This window comes from Pan paniscus, chromosome 7, assembly GCF_029289425.2.
Source record: "Pan paniscus chromosome 7, NHGRI_mPanPan1-v2.0_pri, whole genome shotgun sequence".
Lineage (NCBI taxonomy): Eukaryota > Metazoa > Chordata > Mammalia > Primates > Hominidae > Pan > Pan paniscus.
The window spans coordinates 67492580-67509660 of NC_073256.2; the positions used below are offsets into that span (position 1 = coordinate 67492580).

Sequence of the window (17081 nt, forward strand, 5' to 3'; positions counted from 1 at the left end):
AAGGGAAGAACAAAAATAAACAGGTTTAAATTAATGCTCAAAAGCAAAATAACTTGTTTATTAAATGTATGTCATTATAATTAACTACCATTTCTCATGGAAATATTCTGCTCCAGCATAACTCCTTCTTAACTATATTATTTTATTTAATTCATATAGTAACCACAAAAGGTAACTTATATGATCTCATCTGTACAGATGGGAAAACTGGAACACAAAGAAGTCAAGTAAGTCACCTAGTACCGTGAAGGCCATTATGGTGGCCACTAGTCACACATGGCTACCTAGATCTAAATTAATAAAAATTAAATACAATTTAAAATTCCATTAGTCAACCTACTTGTATTTTAAGTGTTTAATAGTTACTTGTAGCTAGTGGCTACCATACTGGACAGTGCTGCTCTGCAAAGTGACACTGTCAAGACTTGGTCTTAGGTCTTTAGAGTCAGAAACCATGTTATTTTTTTATTTATTTTTTTAAGATAGGGTCTCACTCTGTCACCCAGGCTGGAGTACAGTGGTATGATCTTGGCTCATCCCCTCCTGGGCTCAAGTAATCCTCCCACCTCAGCCTCCCAAGCAGCTAGGATTACAGGTGCATGCCACCACGCTCAGCTAATTTTTTAATTTTTTTGTAGAGATAGGGTTTCACCATGTTGCCCAAACTAGTCTCAAACTCCTGAGCTCAAGAGATCCATCCACCCGGGCCTCACAAAGTGCTGGGATAACAGGCGTAAGCCACCGTGCCCGACCTCCATGCTCTTAATCACTGAGCCACACTGGCTTCTTTATAGTACAGTATAGTATAGTATAGTATAGTATAGTATAGTATAGTACAGTATAGTACAGATTAATTTTAAAAATTAGTTGATTTTAAATTTCTGAACTTAAAAACCACAATTCAAAAATGCACTAAATTTACAACGTTAACACACAGAATAACATATTACTCGAAACACTGAACATAAAATGCAAAATAAACAAACCCCACACTCATGTTTATTAATGCGCTTGTGTGCTGATTGTTTTGTTAAGTAAACCTTGTTGTGACAGAAACCACAAATTTTATTAATAACTTCAATAGTCCAAGCACTAGAACATGTTTTATACACATACACACACACACACACACTCACACACACATACACTGAACTTCTTTAACAGATTAAACTCAGCATCTGAATGGAAATGTAAGTGCAATTTGAGAAAACTAAAAAAATTTCAAAACATAATACTGAATATACAATTTAAGCTTTATTCAACTATAGCTAGTAAGTTAATGTATCAATTCCTGAATTAATAAATCAGTAGAGGAGAAAGTGTGAAATGAAATACCCATGGCCAGTAACAAGAGTTATGACAGTTAACTCTGGCAAGGCTGTACTGCAACTCTTGACCATAGAGAAGTATACCAATTAGGGTCTCAAGTATCCCCAGGGTCCTCAGGCCCCTGGCACCACGAGGGCAGCTCCCCTAACACAGCCTATCATATTGTCTTTGTCTGTGTCCACTTTGTCCTTTCCTACAATTGCCTTAAGAACTTTTGGAGTAGAGGACATACTGTGAATTCACATTTAATTCATTCAAACTCACTTATAAAAAGTTGCCTGGCTCCTGGCTAACATGGTGAAACCCCGTCTCTACTAAAAATACAAAAAATTAGCCGGGCGTGGTAGCGGGCGCCTGTAGTCCCAGCTACTCGGGAGGCTGAGGCAGGAGAATGGCGTGAACCCGGGAGGCGGAGCTTGCAGTGAGCCGAGATCGCGCCACTGCACTCCAGCCTGGGCGATAGAGCGAGACTCCGTCTCAAAAAAAAAAAAAAAAAAAAGTTGCCTGGCTCTAGCATCTTCAGTCCTCAAAAATATATAAGTACAAGGGCTTACAGCACCCTTCTCCTCAATGAATATACTTTGTAGAATGCAGTGCAATAGGAGATGCCAATTCACTATTCCTTCAACAGGTCTTAGCTGTGGCATCTCAACTTGCTGAGTCCAATTGTAGCATTTCAATACTTTTTTTTTTTTTTTTAATAACATGGCACAAGTCAACTTTTACATCTGGCACTCAGAGTGAATCTCTTCCTAAGGTGAAAGAAAAAATGGTTATATTACACTAGGAGATAGTCTCTGTCAGTATCCAGTGTGGCATTTGCCTAAGGGTTTCATAAGAATAATTCTGACTACGAAGATATTTGGCAAATTGCTGTACCGTAAATGCCACAATTTACTAAAAAATTATTCCCTTTGAGTGGGCTCTAGGGCTTAAGAAGAATGATCTGACCCTCCTTAGGTCCTTCTGAATTCCATTCAATTCAAAATTATCATAGCAAAAAAATTATCATAGCAAAACAATCAATCAAATATGGTCTTTACCACATAGCTCACATTTTTGGTGCGAAAAAGGCAAGAAGAATAATGAAATAAATAAGAACTACCACCATTTACTGACAAACACTGTACTGAGTGTATTTGTAGTTCATTAAAAATTACTATAACCCAGGCCAGGTGCAGTGGCTCATGCCTGTAATGCCAGCACTTTGGGAAGTCAAAGTGGGTGGGTGGATCACCTGAGGCCAGGAGTTCAAGACCAGCCTGGCCAGCATGGCGAAATCCTGTCTCTATTAAAAATACAAAGATTAGCCAGATGCGGCAGCCCACGCCTGTAATCCCAACACTTTGGGAGGTCGAGGCAGGCAGATCACTTGAAGTCAGGAGCTCAAGACCAGCTTGGCCAACATGGTGAAACCCTGTCTCTACTAAAAATACAAAAAAAAATTTAGCTGGGTATGGTGGCACACAGCTGTAGTCCCAGCTACTCGGGAAGCTGAGCCAGGAGGACTACTTGAACTTGGTTGGCAGAGATTGCAGTGAGCTGAGTTTGCTCCACTGCACTCCAGTCTGGGCGACAGTGAGATTCTCTCTCAAAAAAAAAAAAAAAATTATCCAATCAAATGACTGCATGGATTTTTAAAAACAATGACTGAATGGATTAGAAAGGCAAGACCCAACAATATGCTGCCTATGAAAAAGACTCACTTTAGCCTTAGGACACACACAGACTGAGAATAAAGTGATGAAAAATGATAACCAAAAGAGAGCACGGATGACTATACTTCCATCAGACAAAATAGACTTTAGGTCAAAAACTGCAAAAAGAGACAAAGAAGCAAAGAAGGCCATTATTTTATGTCCTGTTTAAGAGAACAGAACAATTTTAAATATATATGCAGTCAATATTGGAGCACCTAAATATATAAAGCAAATACTAATAGATCTGAAGGATGAGATCGACTGAAATACAATGGCAGAGGACTTCAAACTCCACGTTCAACAATGGACATATCATCCAGACAGAAACAGTGGACTTGAACAACGCTTTAGACCAAATGGACCTAAAAGACATATAGAACATTCTATCCAACAGCAACTGAAATGAGTATTCCCCAGGATATATTATATGTTTGTCTACAAAATAAGTCTCTATGAATTTAAGACTGAAATGATACCAAATATCTTTTCTAGTCGTAATGGAATGAAACCAGAAACCAGTAACAGGAGGACTTTTGGGACGTTCACAAACACACAGAAATAAACAATATGCTCCTGAAAAACCAATTGGTCAAAGAAATTTAAAAAGAAAATAAAGATATCTTGAGACAAATGAAAATGGAAACATAACATACCATAACTTATGAGATGCATCAAAAGCAGTTCTAAAAGGGAAGTTTACAGCAATAAATGCCTGTATCAAAAGAGAGTAAAGATTTCAAATAAATTCAAGAAACTAGAGAAAAAAGAACCAGTTAAACCCCAATTAGCAGAAAGAATGAGATAAGATTCAGAACAGAAATAGATAAAATAGAAAACAGAAAGAAAACAGAAAAGATAAGTGAAACTAAGAGTTGGTTCTTTAAAAAGATAAACAAAATCAAAAAACCTTTAGCAACTAAGAAAAAAAGAAGGCTCTAACAATAAAGTCAGAAATGAAAGAGGAGATACCACAACTCAGAAGATATCACAGAAGTACAAAGGGTCATAAGAGACTATGAACAATTATCCACCAACAAATTGGATAACCTAGAATAAATTCCTGGAAATGTACAACCTACCCAAGTTGAATCAAGAAGGAACAGAAAATTTGAACAAACCAATAACAAGCAAGAAGACTGAATCAATAATTAAGAAATCTCCCATCAAAGAAAAGCTCAGCACCAGATGCCTCAAGGTGGAATTACACCAAACATTTAAAGAACTAATACCAATTCCTTCTCAAATCCTTCCAAAAAATCAAAGTGAAGAGAATACCTACAAATTCCACTTAAGAGGCCAGTATTGCTCTGATACTGAAGCTAGATAAGGACACTACAAGAAAAGAAAAGAACAGGCTAATATCCCTGATGAACATATCTGCAAAAATCCTTAACAAAATACTAGCAAACCAAATTCAACAGAACATTAAAAGGATCACTCACCACCAAGTGAGACTGATCCTCGGAATACAAGGATTGTTGAATATACACAAATCAATAATGTGATGGATGTACCATATTAACAGAATGAGGACAAAAACCCTATGATCATTTCAATAGATGCAGAAAAAGCAGTTAACAAAAATTCAATATCCTTTCATAATAAAAACTCTCAATAAATTAGACATAGAGGGAAGATACCTCAACATAATAAAGGCTATTATGAAAATCCCACAACAAACATACTCAATGATGAAAAGTTGAAAGGTTTTCCACGATCAGGAATAAGGATTTCTATTCTTAACTACTTCTATTCAACACAGAACAAAATTCTAGCTGGAACAATTAAGCAAGAAAAAAAAAATAAAGGGCATCTAAATAGGAAAGCAAAAATTGAAAATACCTATGTTAACTGATAACATAATCTTATATGCAGAAAATTGTAAAGACCCACCAAGAAACTATTAGAACTGCTAAACAAATCAGTAAAGTTGCAGGGTACAAAATCAACACATAAAAGTCAGTACATTTCTTTACACTAACAACAAATGATCTGAAAAAATAATTAAGAAATCAATCCCATTTACAACAACATCAAAAAAAAAAATACCTAAAAGTAAACTTTAACCCAGGAGGTGAAAGATTTGTATACTAAACACTATTAAATATTGAAAAAAATTGTAGAAAACACAAATAAATGGAAAGGTATTCCATATTCATGGACTCACAGAAATAATAGTTAAAATGTCTGTACTACCAACAGTGGTTTACAGATTCAACATAATCTGTATTAAAATTCCAATGACATTTTTCACAAAAATAGGAAACAATCCTAAAATTTGTGAGGAATCATACAGGCAAAAAGAAGAAAACTAGAGGCCTCACATTATCTGACTTCAAAATCTATTACAAAGCTATAGCAATCAAAGCAGCATGGTATTGACATAAAAACAGACACAATGACCAATCAAAGTAGACGGAGAGACCAGAAAGAAACTTGACATATTTATGGTCAATTAATTTTCAACAAGGATACCAAGAACACACAATTAAGAAAGCACAGTCTCTTCAATAAGTGCTGCTGGGAAAACTGGATATCCACAAGCAGAAGAATGAAATTGAATCCTTATCTCACACCATATACAAAAATCAACTCAAAACAGATTAAAGATTTAAATATAAGACCTGAAACTGTGTAACTATTAGAAGAAAACATAGGGGAAATGCTCCATTACATTAGTCTGGGCAAAGATTTCTTGGATATGATCCCAAAAGCACAGGCAACAAAAGCAAAAATAAACAAATGAGACTGTATCAAACTAGAAAGCTTCTGTACAGTAAAGCTTTACTAATTGTTTACAAGCAGTAAAGTGAAGTGATAACATATATTGAAAAAACAAAACAATACAAAAAAAACTGCAAACCATACATCCATACATCCGATAAAGGATTGCAACCCATACATCTGATAAGGGATTGCAAACCATACATCTGATAAGGGATTAAGATTCAAAATATAAAATGAACTCAACTGAATAGCAAGAAAACGAATATGCCAATCAAAAAACAAACAAAAGACCTAATAAACAATTATCAAAAGAAGACATATAAACAGCCAACACATATGAAAAAATGGTCATCGCAGAAATGCAAATTAAAACCCACAATGAGTTAACACTTTACACCTGTCAGAATGGCTATCATCAAAAAGACAAAAGATAACAAGTATTGGCAAGGTTGTAGAGAAAAGAGAACCCTTGTGAACTGTTGGTGGAAATGAAAATTAATACAGCTTTATGAAAAACAGTATGGCTCCTCAGAAAACTAAATTCAGCATTATCTTATGATCCAGTCAGTAATCCCACTTCTGAGTCTATATCCAAAAAGATTGAAATTCGTATGTCAAAGATATATCTGCATTCCCATGTTCACTGCAGCATTATTCACAACAGCCAAGATATGTAAGCAAGCTAGGTGTCCATCATCAGAGGAATGGGTAAAGAAAATGGTGTGTGTGTGTGTGTGTGTGTGTGTGTGTGTGTGTGTGTATAGGAATTTGAGAGAAAGAAGAAAAAGATATAGACTTACATTATATACATATAAAATCCATTTATATATATATAAATGGATTACTATTCAGCCTTTAAAAGAAGGGTAATTCTGTCATTTGCAATAACATGTATGAACCTGTAAGACATTACACTAAGTCATAAGACATACTAAGACATAGGACAGGCATGGAAAGACAAACACTACATGATCTCACTCATGTGGAACCTAAAATGGTTAAACTTACAAAAGTAGAGCATAGAATGATGATTACCAGAGGCTGGGGCAGGAGGGTAGATGGGGGAAAGGAGAAATGCTGGTCAAAGAGCACAAAGTTTCTGCTAGACAGGAGAAATACGCTTTAGTAATCTTTACAGAATGGTGACTATAATAAATCACAATGCACTGTGTTATCTGTGATTGCTGAAACAATTATTGCTGAAACTGTAAATTGTAGATGTTTTCACCATACAAAATGATAGCTTTGAGAGGCAAATTTTTTAACTGGCCTGATTTAATCATTCCACACTGTAAACATATATTGAAACATCATATTGCACCCCATAAATATACAATTATTCTTTGCTAAAGATTAAATAGGATTTTAAGGAAAAACCAAAACTATAAAATAAAGAGAACTGTATTACTTGGTGTGGGGGGGTGTGGGAGAATGACACAGTTTACATAGTCAAAATACTATAAACATAATTCCTTATTTAGTTTTAATACTCGTTTAACCACACTGAGTGAGAGAGAAGAGGAAAAGAGGGGCATGGGAGCTAAAACCTCATCTATGATGACAGAAAGTAAATCTGTCCAAAAGTAATGAATAAAAAGGAAAAGCAGCATCTTAGTTAGCAACGTGTACATTAAATACCCTACAAAATGGCTCTATGTGTTAAGTTCCTTCTGGAATGCGAGGCTGGGGGTGAAAACAGGTGAAGCCAGGGACTGCTATGCTTTGGCATCAAGGTTTGCGGTATCTTTACAAACTGTGTTACATGTATTATTTGAACAAAATTGGCAAGTAAAGGTAAAATTAAAGGGGTTATAGAGAGAGCACAGATGAAGTATAATAAAGCCATATGGAAAATTTCCTAAGGAATAAAAATACATTTAATAAGACAGTCTAGGGCAGAAAAATAAAGATACAGAAAGAGAAGATTATTACATAAATAATAACTTAAACCACACCGAAGAGTTTCACAGATACAGCTCTTCTTACCACATACATTATTGCTGAATGTGGAAACTGAATTATAAATTACGTTTTTATTATACTCACTGATTTGATGATAATGTGCCTTTGCAGAAAACATGATAATAAAGTAAAATTAAAATTTTCATAATGCTAGCATTCAAAGAACCACTGTCATTATTAACTTTTAAGGAACTATATACTTCGTTTTTGTAAACATATGACTGGTATTATACTGTATATATTGTTCAGGACTTTCACTTAATAAGCATTTCCTAATACCATGAGACATTCTTTCCAAATCCAGAAGTACGATATTCTACCACATGGATACAGCAGGATGTAACCAATTCCCCCAATGTTAGACTATGAATAATCAATATAATCAATATTAGAATTGATTATAATTGATGTACACTTGAGAAGCTCGTAAATCGACGTCTGTAGTGAATACTGTGATAATTCAATAATAATCCTAACTTGAAATGTACAATTTTTTTTATGAAAGTAAAATAAACACTAATAAAAACCCAGTGTAGCATTAGGTCATCAGTGTCTGCCATTTGTTACTTCTAAGATAATCTCATTTCAATCATGGAAAAGTCAAATACAAGTCAAGAGACCAAGGTGTAGCCACGGTTCCACAGATAACTTCGCTGTATTGATCCGGCCAAATCCCCAAAATGTTGTTTCCTCACCTGTGAAATAAAAAGGCTATATTCTGCAGCTCCTAAGGTCCCTCAGAGCTCTAATTTCCATGCTATTTCAGCATTGGTCAAATCTATAATTCAATATAATCAAGTTTTAGTTATCTAGTAATGGCTGCTGTCCATGCCTTGGCATTTCTGTTACTTCAGTCACAATTTTTACTGCCTCACTCCTGCCATTTTCTTTTCCACAAAGAAGAAACAATTTTAGGAGTGTTCAAGTCCTGCACTGAACAATAAAAGCAAAATAAGGAATTTGAGAGCAAGATGAAAAAGGTAAATATAGAAAAAGATCAAGTGTAAGAACAGAATAAAAGGTTCAACAACTTAAGCAGTTACAGAGTTATGTCTGTTTGAGAAGGAAGTCATCATGTTTACTCATAAAACACAATTTCATTCCTTGGTAATTTTCTCTCTGCTGTGTATTAGGTAAGGGCTGCAGAGAACATAAAGGGTACACTCACATATGCACACCTGAAACTATTTGCAAACTGTTCCAAACGTTTCTTGCTATTATTCCAAAATTTAGAATTGTGACTTACATCTATTTAGGAAAGAACTGTCAAAGGCCCCATACAATATTATGGTGTCTCTTAGGCAGTTTAAGGATGCCTTCTGGAGGATTAAGCACTGATAAGTTAAAGGAGGTAGGAAGCAGACCAATGGCAGACAGATGTTGCAAGGTGGGAGGAGAACAAAATGAATGCTGACTCACTTTCCTTTCCTCCTAGCACCCAGAGAGAAGCAGTCAACTGCTCCTTGCTGCTCCTTTCTCTGCAAAACTGAGGACTAAGCTCATCCAGCTCTAGAGGGAAGCTTACTCACCAGTGATCCAAAGGAAAACACACTAATTGTGGCCATGAACAAAGAATGCTCCTCATGTCCTCAAAGCTCTTGTCATGGGATTCATGGACCAAGCCTGCTTTAAGTGCAGAGGCAACTGTACAGGGAAAAAATTCTTCTCAGTGATGGGGCTGATAAAGAGATATGATGAAATATAAATAAAGAATTATTAAAGAAAATAAATGGCTAAACTAAGGTTCACTACTCACTTGCCAAAAGCTGCAAAGAACATCTACTTTACTCTATATTCAATGATGAATACAAATCTTAAATTTTGTTTAAGTAGTGATAACACATAGCAGCAATTTCCTATGTGCCTACTATATACCTACCACTGTGCTCTAGTTCTTTACCATACTTCTATGAAGAGTCACAAGATCATATGAGAAGCTCACAGCCCTTGAATAACTGAAACACAACTCAAATCCAGTCTGTGAAGCTATGAAACCCTCTGACACAGAACAATTTGCTCAGAGGCTCCTGACGCATAATTCAAAACTAAACTTTTCATTAACTTTTAGCTGAAAAGATGTTCAATTCAGCTGTCTCTTACAATCTCCCATTTTTTCTTTTTCCTTTTAGTACTCTCAGCTTCAAAGGAAGAATGAAGCAGCAGGGGGCGGGCCGGGGTGAGCATCTGATGTCATTTATTGGTCGTGCAGCCTCAGGCAAATTACTTAATGGGATCTCCAGTTTCTTTATCTATAAAATGAAAATAATTACATCATAAATTTGTGATGATTAAATAGTACACTGAATATAAAGTTTCTAACATATAGCTGGTCCAATAATACCAACTTTCTTTCATTTCTGTGACAGAAAGGGCACATTCTAAACTTTCATTTTTAAGCACAGAAGACTGGAAAGGGGAAACAAAAAAACACTGCTTCTCAAATCTAGCAAAGCTATCGCCTACTGACCTCCTTAAAGAGGAACTAAAGAGAGTGGAAATGGAAATCCTGAAGTGAGAGGTGTCTAAAAGAAAAACAGTCAAGGACAGTACATACAGAAGTCTGTGGAAGAAAACTTACATTCACACATAAGATGACTGCAAGAGAGAAGTTAAAGCGAAGAAAAGACAACACAGTTATCTTCTGCCAGGCTCTGGGCCATCAACTGTGCTGAAGGGCTTAAATTAAGAGTAGCTGCCCTTCTGTGCTCACAGGGAGTCTCAGAAGGAAGGATGAGCTTACCTGGGCTAAGACAGCAGATACCAAAACTCTTTGGTTTAATTCCATCTCACCAGCTAACTTTTGCCCTGGCTAATACTTCTTCCTCTAATAGAGCATTTGTTACATAATTTAGCAAAAATTGTCTTGTAAAGTTTTCTTTGGTTCCACCTATCTTTTCTGTCCAGACTGTAAACTCACTGAAGAGAAAAATAACATCTTATATTTAATATATTTATCACAGTTGCATGGTCTTAGCGAATGTCTAAGAAACAACTGTTGACTAAGTGTAAAAACACATGAAAGTTATAGTTTTCTACTTTGGAAAGTCCTGTCAAATTTCAATGCTCCCAACGGCTACAGCAAAGTCGAAGTACATGAAGTATATGTTTTCTTCTATATTCTCTTGACTATCTTTCTTCCCCTACCCCTCCAATTCAATACTACATATAATTTTTTAAAAAGAAGCTCTCTTGGAAACATCCACATTACACATTTTGATACATGGTGAGTTTTAAGATGCCTATATTCACAGATGTAGCTTCCAACTTCCTCCACATCCTTTTAATTTTCATATTCCACTTGGCTTGGAAACAGTGTGAACTCCAAGATAGAGAAACAGTAGATGGTAGTTCTATGACAGTTTTAGCGTGTAATATTTGAAGTGATAAAGTAATATATAAAACTTTAAAGGACAAGATATGAGGCTCATCTAGCTGAAATTTTATTATTTTGAAAGTTACAGGACTTTATGGATCCCCAAAGCCTTTCCTCCTCTCCCTTTTACTCAACACAAGACTTTTTCAAACCTATATTACCACACGTATCTCCCTAAACACAACTGCCTATTACCAACACCCTCTACATGCAAAGATCCACATATCTTTCAGCTAACAAAATTAATCCTCAGGGAATAATGGCCTCAGATTTAAGGATTACTGCTTAGTATTATCTGGATTTTTCAAGAAACAGAAGTGCTACACTAACCATCCTTAACACTTTTTAAAATATATATCCTTATGGGAACTGCAGCCTAGAAAAACCTTTAAAACAAGTTGTTCACCTCCTCTAACTCAGGAAAAGTCTATAAACAAAAATATGTTCATTAACTGCCAATAGTTCTTAGGATGTGTACTAAGATCAACAGGGAAGCATGATTGAAAAAAACACCACACATTTTCAGCTCCTCCTGGGTCAGGATTTCATAGTGGGGCTTATTTTATTTGAAAAGCTATGAATTTATAAAGAACAATATTCGAATATAAGAATATTCCAAAGCAAAAATGCACAACTGGGGGCTACTCATCACTTCAGATGATCTGTATCTGTTCCCTTCCATGAATATACCATAAACCAAAACATGAGCTCATATCAAATATACTCTTTCCATATATTAATGTACTGTGGAATGCAAAACTGGCCTTGTCACACTATATGATTTTAAGTCACTATCTGTTCTGGCTTTGGTTTTTTTCACCTGCAAAATAAACTCATCAATTCAAATTATCTCAATGATTCCTTTAAGAACTTTCAAAAAATCTAAGCATATTTACTTATTTACAAAGACATACACAGGTTAACTACAAAGTTTTTGGACTTATAAAATGGCATCTTTCCAAAGTCCAAAATGCTAATTTTATCTACGGATGAACACAAGTGAAAGCTATATAAAACAAAATAGCTAAAGTATTATCCATAAGTTTTCAAAGCACTTTAACATCAATTCATACAATTTCTTAAGTACCATAGGAATAGAGGCAGGATGCAAAGTATTACCTGCACCATAAAAATAAAAACAGACTGAGAAAGAGTAAATTACTTGTTCTGGATTTCCCATACAATAAAGGGATATTTCAATCTTATTCATAAATCTTATGCACTACTAAAAATATTGTAAGAAGAAACCATAACAAAAAAAGTCTGAGACCCCTGAGAAATGCACACTTAAAAAATGATACTATAGTTTAATTTCATTTACTGGAGCAAATTATTCTATCCCTACTTTTCTGAATGAACCAGAGAAAGTTTAATCAATTCTTGAAAATATACTGTCATCATCAAATCATAGTAATGGTATAGGCTCTAAAGTGCTTGGAGGGTCACTGATATAGTTTTAATATTGTCACATCCCAAATCCCATGTTGAATTGTAATCCCCAATTGCAGGCAGTGATTGGATCGTGGGAGTGGATCTCTCCTGTCCTGGTGCTGTCCTCATGATAGGGAGTGAAGGATCATTTGTAGAATGAATATTAGTATATCAAATCATAATTTCATATCAAGTTGTATGTTCATTATAAGTCATAGTCTAACAGAAAGTGCTCTTTTCAACATAAATAAAAATTACACGTAAGTAAAGGATCATATAGTGTGGGTGTTTGGACCAGTGGCTCATGCCTATAATCTCAGCACTCTGGGAAGCCAAGGAGGGAGGACAACTGGAGTTTGAGACCAACGTGGGCAACATGGAGAGACCTCATCTTTACAAAAAAAAATTTAAAAATCAGCCAGGCATGGTGGCACACACCTGCAGTCCCAGCTACTTAGAAGGCCGAGACAGAAGGATCACTTGTGCCCAGGAGTTCAAGGCTGCAGTGAGCTATGATTGCACCACTGCACTCCAACAGGGGTAACAGAGCAAGACCATCTCAAAAATGTGTTTGTGTGTGTGCGTGTCTGTGTGTGCACGTGCACGCACGCATGCGTGTGTTATCACTATTATATCATTACTGATGTAATACATATAAACTGTCTACAATAGTCCCTGATGCCTACCACATGCTCAATAGGTGTCGCTTCTATTACTTAATACAGAAACTACTTAATCCTTCCATAAACAAACATATTACCATTTCAAGAAACATTAGTCAAGTTGATAAAACCGGGAGATTTTTGTACAGTTACTAAATACACATAAAATACTTTTGATTTTAGGTGCCAATTTTCAACAAGATCTCAGCAGCTTCATGGTGTTTCTGAGGGAAAACAAAGCATGGAAAGATTGGGTATAGCCTAGACTATATCCTATGATGACGGATGGAAATGGAGGAGTCAGTGGGAAGTCAACAGTTTGAGTTTTAAAATATACATAAACACACACACACAAAAAATAGAAAACTGCAGAAATACACACATATACATACTTTTCCTTGCTTATGAAGGCCTAAAATACACAGGCAGATGTAAGAAACCCACCAGTAACCATAAGAAAATCTAGCACCCAGAGCTGGGTTTCTAAATACTGTTCTCCTAGCCAAAGAAAAGAAACTAGGGTTCCTTGGTAAAATGGCTGACTCTAAAATTCAGGCAGGGAAAATATGAGTCTGAAACACCTTCTTAAGACAAAATATGGAAGTCCTCAAAAAATGAGATGTCAAAGATAAAGAAGCCAGCTTGAAGAGTCCTCTGTTGGCCAAACTAAATACATTTTGGGAATCTAAACAATAGAGATTGATGATAATAGTCATAAAATAAAATGAGAATCAAAGAGTCCATACCTAAATGATGAATGAACAAATAAGTTGGGGGAGAAGGAAAAGCTCTCACAGTAGAATGGCAACTAATAAATGTAGAAGAAATAATGGTGTTAGAAAAACACCAATGGATGCTAAAACCAGTGTGTGAAAATTTGGTGAGGAACAGGATTATCTGCGTAATCTCAAAGTATCTCTCCACAAATTACCAATTAATAAAGGGACAAAATAGTAACTTCACAATGGAGAAACCCAATGAATGCCATCTGAAGTAGTCAAAACTAACTTCACCAACATTGGGCCTGTTTGAAATGCTTGCTTCTTGGTGCCGTAAAGAACTAGTATTTGAATATAAATTTAATTTTTTTAGCAAGGTCATTTTTTTACTTTTTGTAGAAAGCGTACACTCGCCAGCAGTTTTGCCATGAGAGTACACCGAACAAAGGAGACAGGGTCATTTATAACCTGATGCGGTCACTTTACTGCTCTGTCCGGTTTTCACTGGCTGGAACAGGACCTTACATTTTGTATCTGTCCTGATTGGATAGTAACTCAGAACTTTTTAAAAGAGGCAAAGGTAGAGGAGAACAAAGGAAGGAGGAAGTAACTTGCAGGATGCTGAGAAAGGTAAAAACGCTTTTAAATAAAGAAGAGGAATGGCTATGACTTAATGCTTGCTTGGACTCAGTATAAGCATGCTAGGGCAAATATTTAGGCTAAATTGTGGGAGCTAAGAACATAAAGTACATTAATTTTTTTATTACGGCTAGCAGATATTTCAGAATGTTAGTACAGGTCTTTGAATTAATTTTGTTTTTAAGAGAAGTTACTATTTATTCCTAATTACATGGGGAGGAAAGTCTTTGAAGAGGAACCTTTACTTTACTTTACTTTTCATAGGCCAAACCAATGCACCTACTGATATATGCCCTGAGATGGACACTCATCACATCAGTGATATTATTCCTGGACTAGATCATAAACTAAGGGGGAAAAAGATACCTACAGGACACATTATTGAAAACAAGTGGCAGAATATGAATACAGGCTATATATAAATGGCATTGTATCATTATTAAAGTTCCTGATTTTAATAACTATACTGCGCTTCTCTAAGAAAACATCCTTGTTCTTGGAAAATATGTACTAAAGTTAAAAAAAAAAATTCTACTCCAAACTACTCCAAATGGTGCAGAAAACTGTGTGTGTGTGTGTGTGTGTAATAAAGCAAACGCATCAAAATGCAAGCAACTAATGAATCTAAGCAAAGGGTATACTGGAGTTCCTTGTACTGTTGTGCCAGTTCTTCTACAAGCTTGAAATTCTATCAAAATAAAAAGATACATAAATGTAAGCCATTGTGAATCTAAGCAAACGGTGTATAGCAAGCTTGTCCAACCCACAGCCCATGGGTCACATGCAGCCCAGGATGGCTTTGAATGCAGCCAAACACAAATTCGTAAACTTTCTTAAAATATTATGAGATTTTTTTTTTTTGGTTTTGTTTTTTTTTTTTAGCTCATCAGCTATCCTTAGCATTAGTGTATTTTATCTGTGGCCCATGACAATCTTTTTCCAATGTTGCCTGGGGAAGCCAAAAGATTGGACACCCCTGGTGTACAGGAAGAAGTTCCTTGTGCTATTTCTCACAATTTTTCTTTAAGTTTGAAACTATTTCAAAATGAAGTTATATAACTAGATGAATTGTGAGTTAAAATGCAAGCAAGATCTTCATGCCTGTAATCCCAGCACTTTGGGAGGCTGAGGCAGGAGGACTGTTTGAGCCCAGGAGTTTGAGAACAGCCTGGGCAACATAGTGAGACCCTCATCTCTACAAAAAATTTAAAAAATTAGCCAGGCATGGTGGCTTGTGACTATAGTCCCAGCCACTCAGGAAATGGAGGTAGGATGATCCCTTGAGCCCAAGAGGTGAAGGCTGCAGCAAGCTGTGATCACACCACTATATTCCAGCCTGGGTGATAGAGTGAAACCCTGTCTCAAAAACAAATAAAGCCTAAGGGAATATGCAGATTAATGGAAGAGAAGGCTATTTTGTGCAGACAGGAAACAGATGAAAGACAATTTGACTTTTAAAACTATGAGTAAGGCTCATGCCTATAATCCCAGCACTTTGGGAGGCCAAGGTGTGAGGACTGCTTGAGCCCAGGAGTTCGAGACCAGCCCTGGCAAAATAGTGAGACCCTATTTCTATAAAACATTTAAAATATTAGCCAGGTGTGGTAATGTGCACCTGTGATCCCAGCGACTCGGAACTCTGAGGTGGGAAGATTGCTTGAGCCTGGGAGGTCAAGGCTGCAGTGGGCCGTAGTCATGCCACTGTAGTCTGGCCTGGGAGACAGAGCAAGACCCTGTGTCTCAAAAGAAAAAAGAAAAAAAGCAAGAACTGAGCAATCAGCAAAGATAATTCCTTCACAGTATATATGTCCTAAAGCTCACTCCTAGATCTGTCACTTGAGGGGAAAAAAAAAAAAGAAAAATCACCTTAGGAATGAATGTCATATTGTTATTCTCAGTTTAAGTTAGAAAAAAGTGGCATGACTAAAATAAAATAAAGTTGGAAATGTAACAGGAAACTTATAAGAGCCAAAACCAAATCATAGGAACAAACTATAACAAATCAACAAAGCTTTAAAGAAAACGGTAAATTAAAACTAAAGTCAGTATATTCGTGTTCATGATTGTCCCATCAAACTATCATTTAAGAATCTGAGGTGGGCTATAGGAATTCATATATAAATCAGGTCAAGGAAAACAAAGATTAAAAGGAAAATGAAACTATGTGAAAACTGAGTACTTACAATTTACAAGTCAACAGGTGCTACTCAATTAAAGCTCAGTCACACACCTGCCTCTGAGCAACCAAAGCAAAATAAAATAACCAATAAAAAAGAGACAACTATGTATCTCATTTCAGGTAGAGAAGACATTCTAAATTAAAAAGCCACAGGCAAAACGTAAAAATGATAAAAATGATGTATTCTATCTGGCAAAGCACACAGTAAAACATCAAAATACAAAAACCAAACTGGGGGAAAAATTTGCAACATGTGGCAAAGGGTTGATAGCCAAATTTATAAGAATTATTTATAAAGAAACATTTTTAATTTTTTTAATAAAAGGGCGAAGGCCAGGTGCAGTGGCTCATGCCTATAAT

The 17081-nt window shown here is 35.9% G+C and overlaps 1 protein-coding gene across 7 annotated transcripts in view; it reads right to left on the reverse strand.

Annotated features, from left to right (window-relative positions):
* PCMTD1 (protein-L-isoaspartate (D-aspartate) O-methyltransferase domain containing 1) overlaps window positions 1–17081 on the reverse strand; it is an 80950-nt gene that overhangs the window by 43470 nt on the left and 20399 nt on the right. For 2 of the 7 annotated variants that reach the window (XM_055116540.2, XM_063606754.1), the window contains one exon: window positions 6792–6855. The exons of 3 other annotated variants lie outside the window; for them this stretch is intronic. Coding sequence is in view for 2 of the 4 variants with exons in the window: in XM_063606754.1 (XP_063462824.1) it covers window positions 6792–6855 (64 nt within the window). In the remaining 2 variants the exon portion in view is untranslated. Of the gene's footprint in view, window positions 1–2; window positions 3742–6791; window positions 6856–9247; window positions 9363–9818; window positions 9968–17081 lie in introns of those variants that run through there. 2 more of the 7 variants (XM_008976868.6, XM_063606755.1) reach the window with 2 other exon arrangements.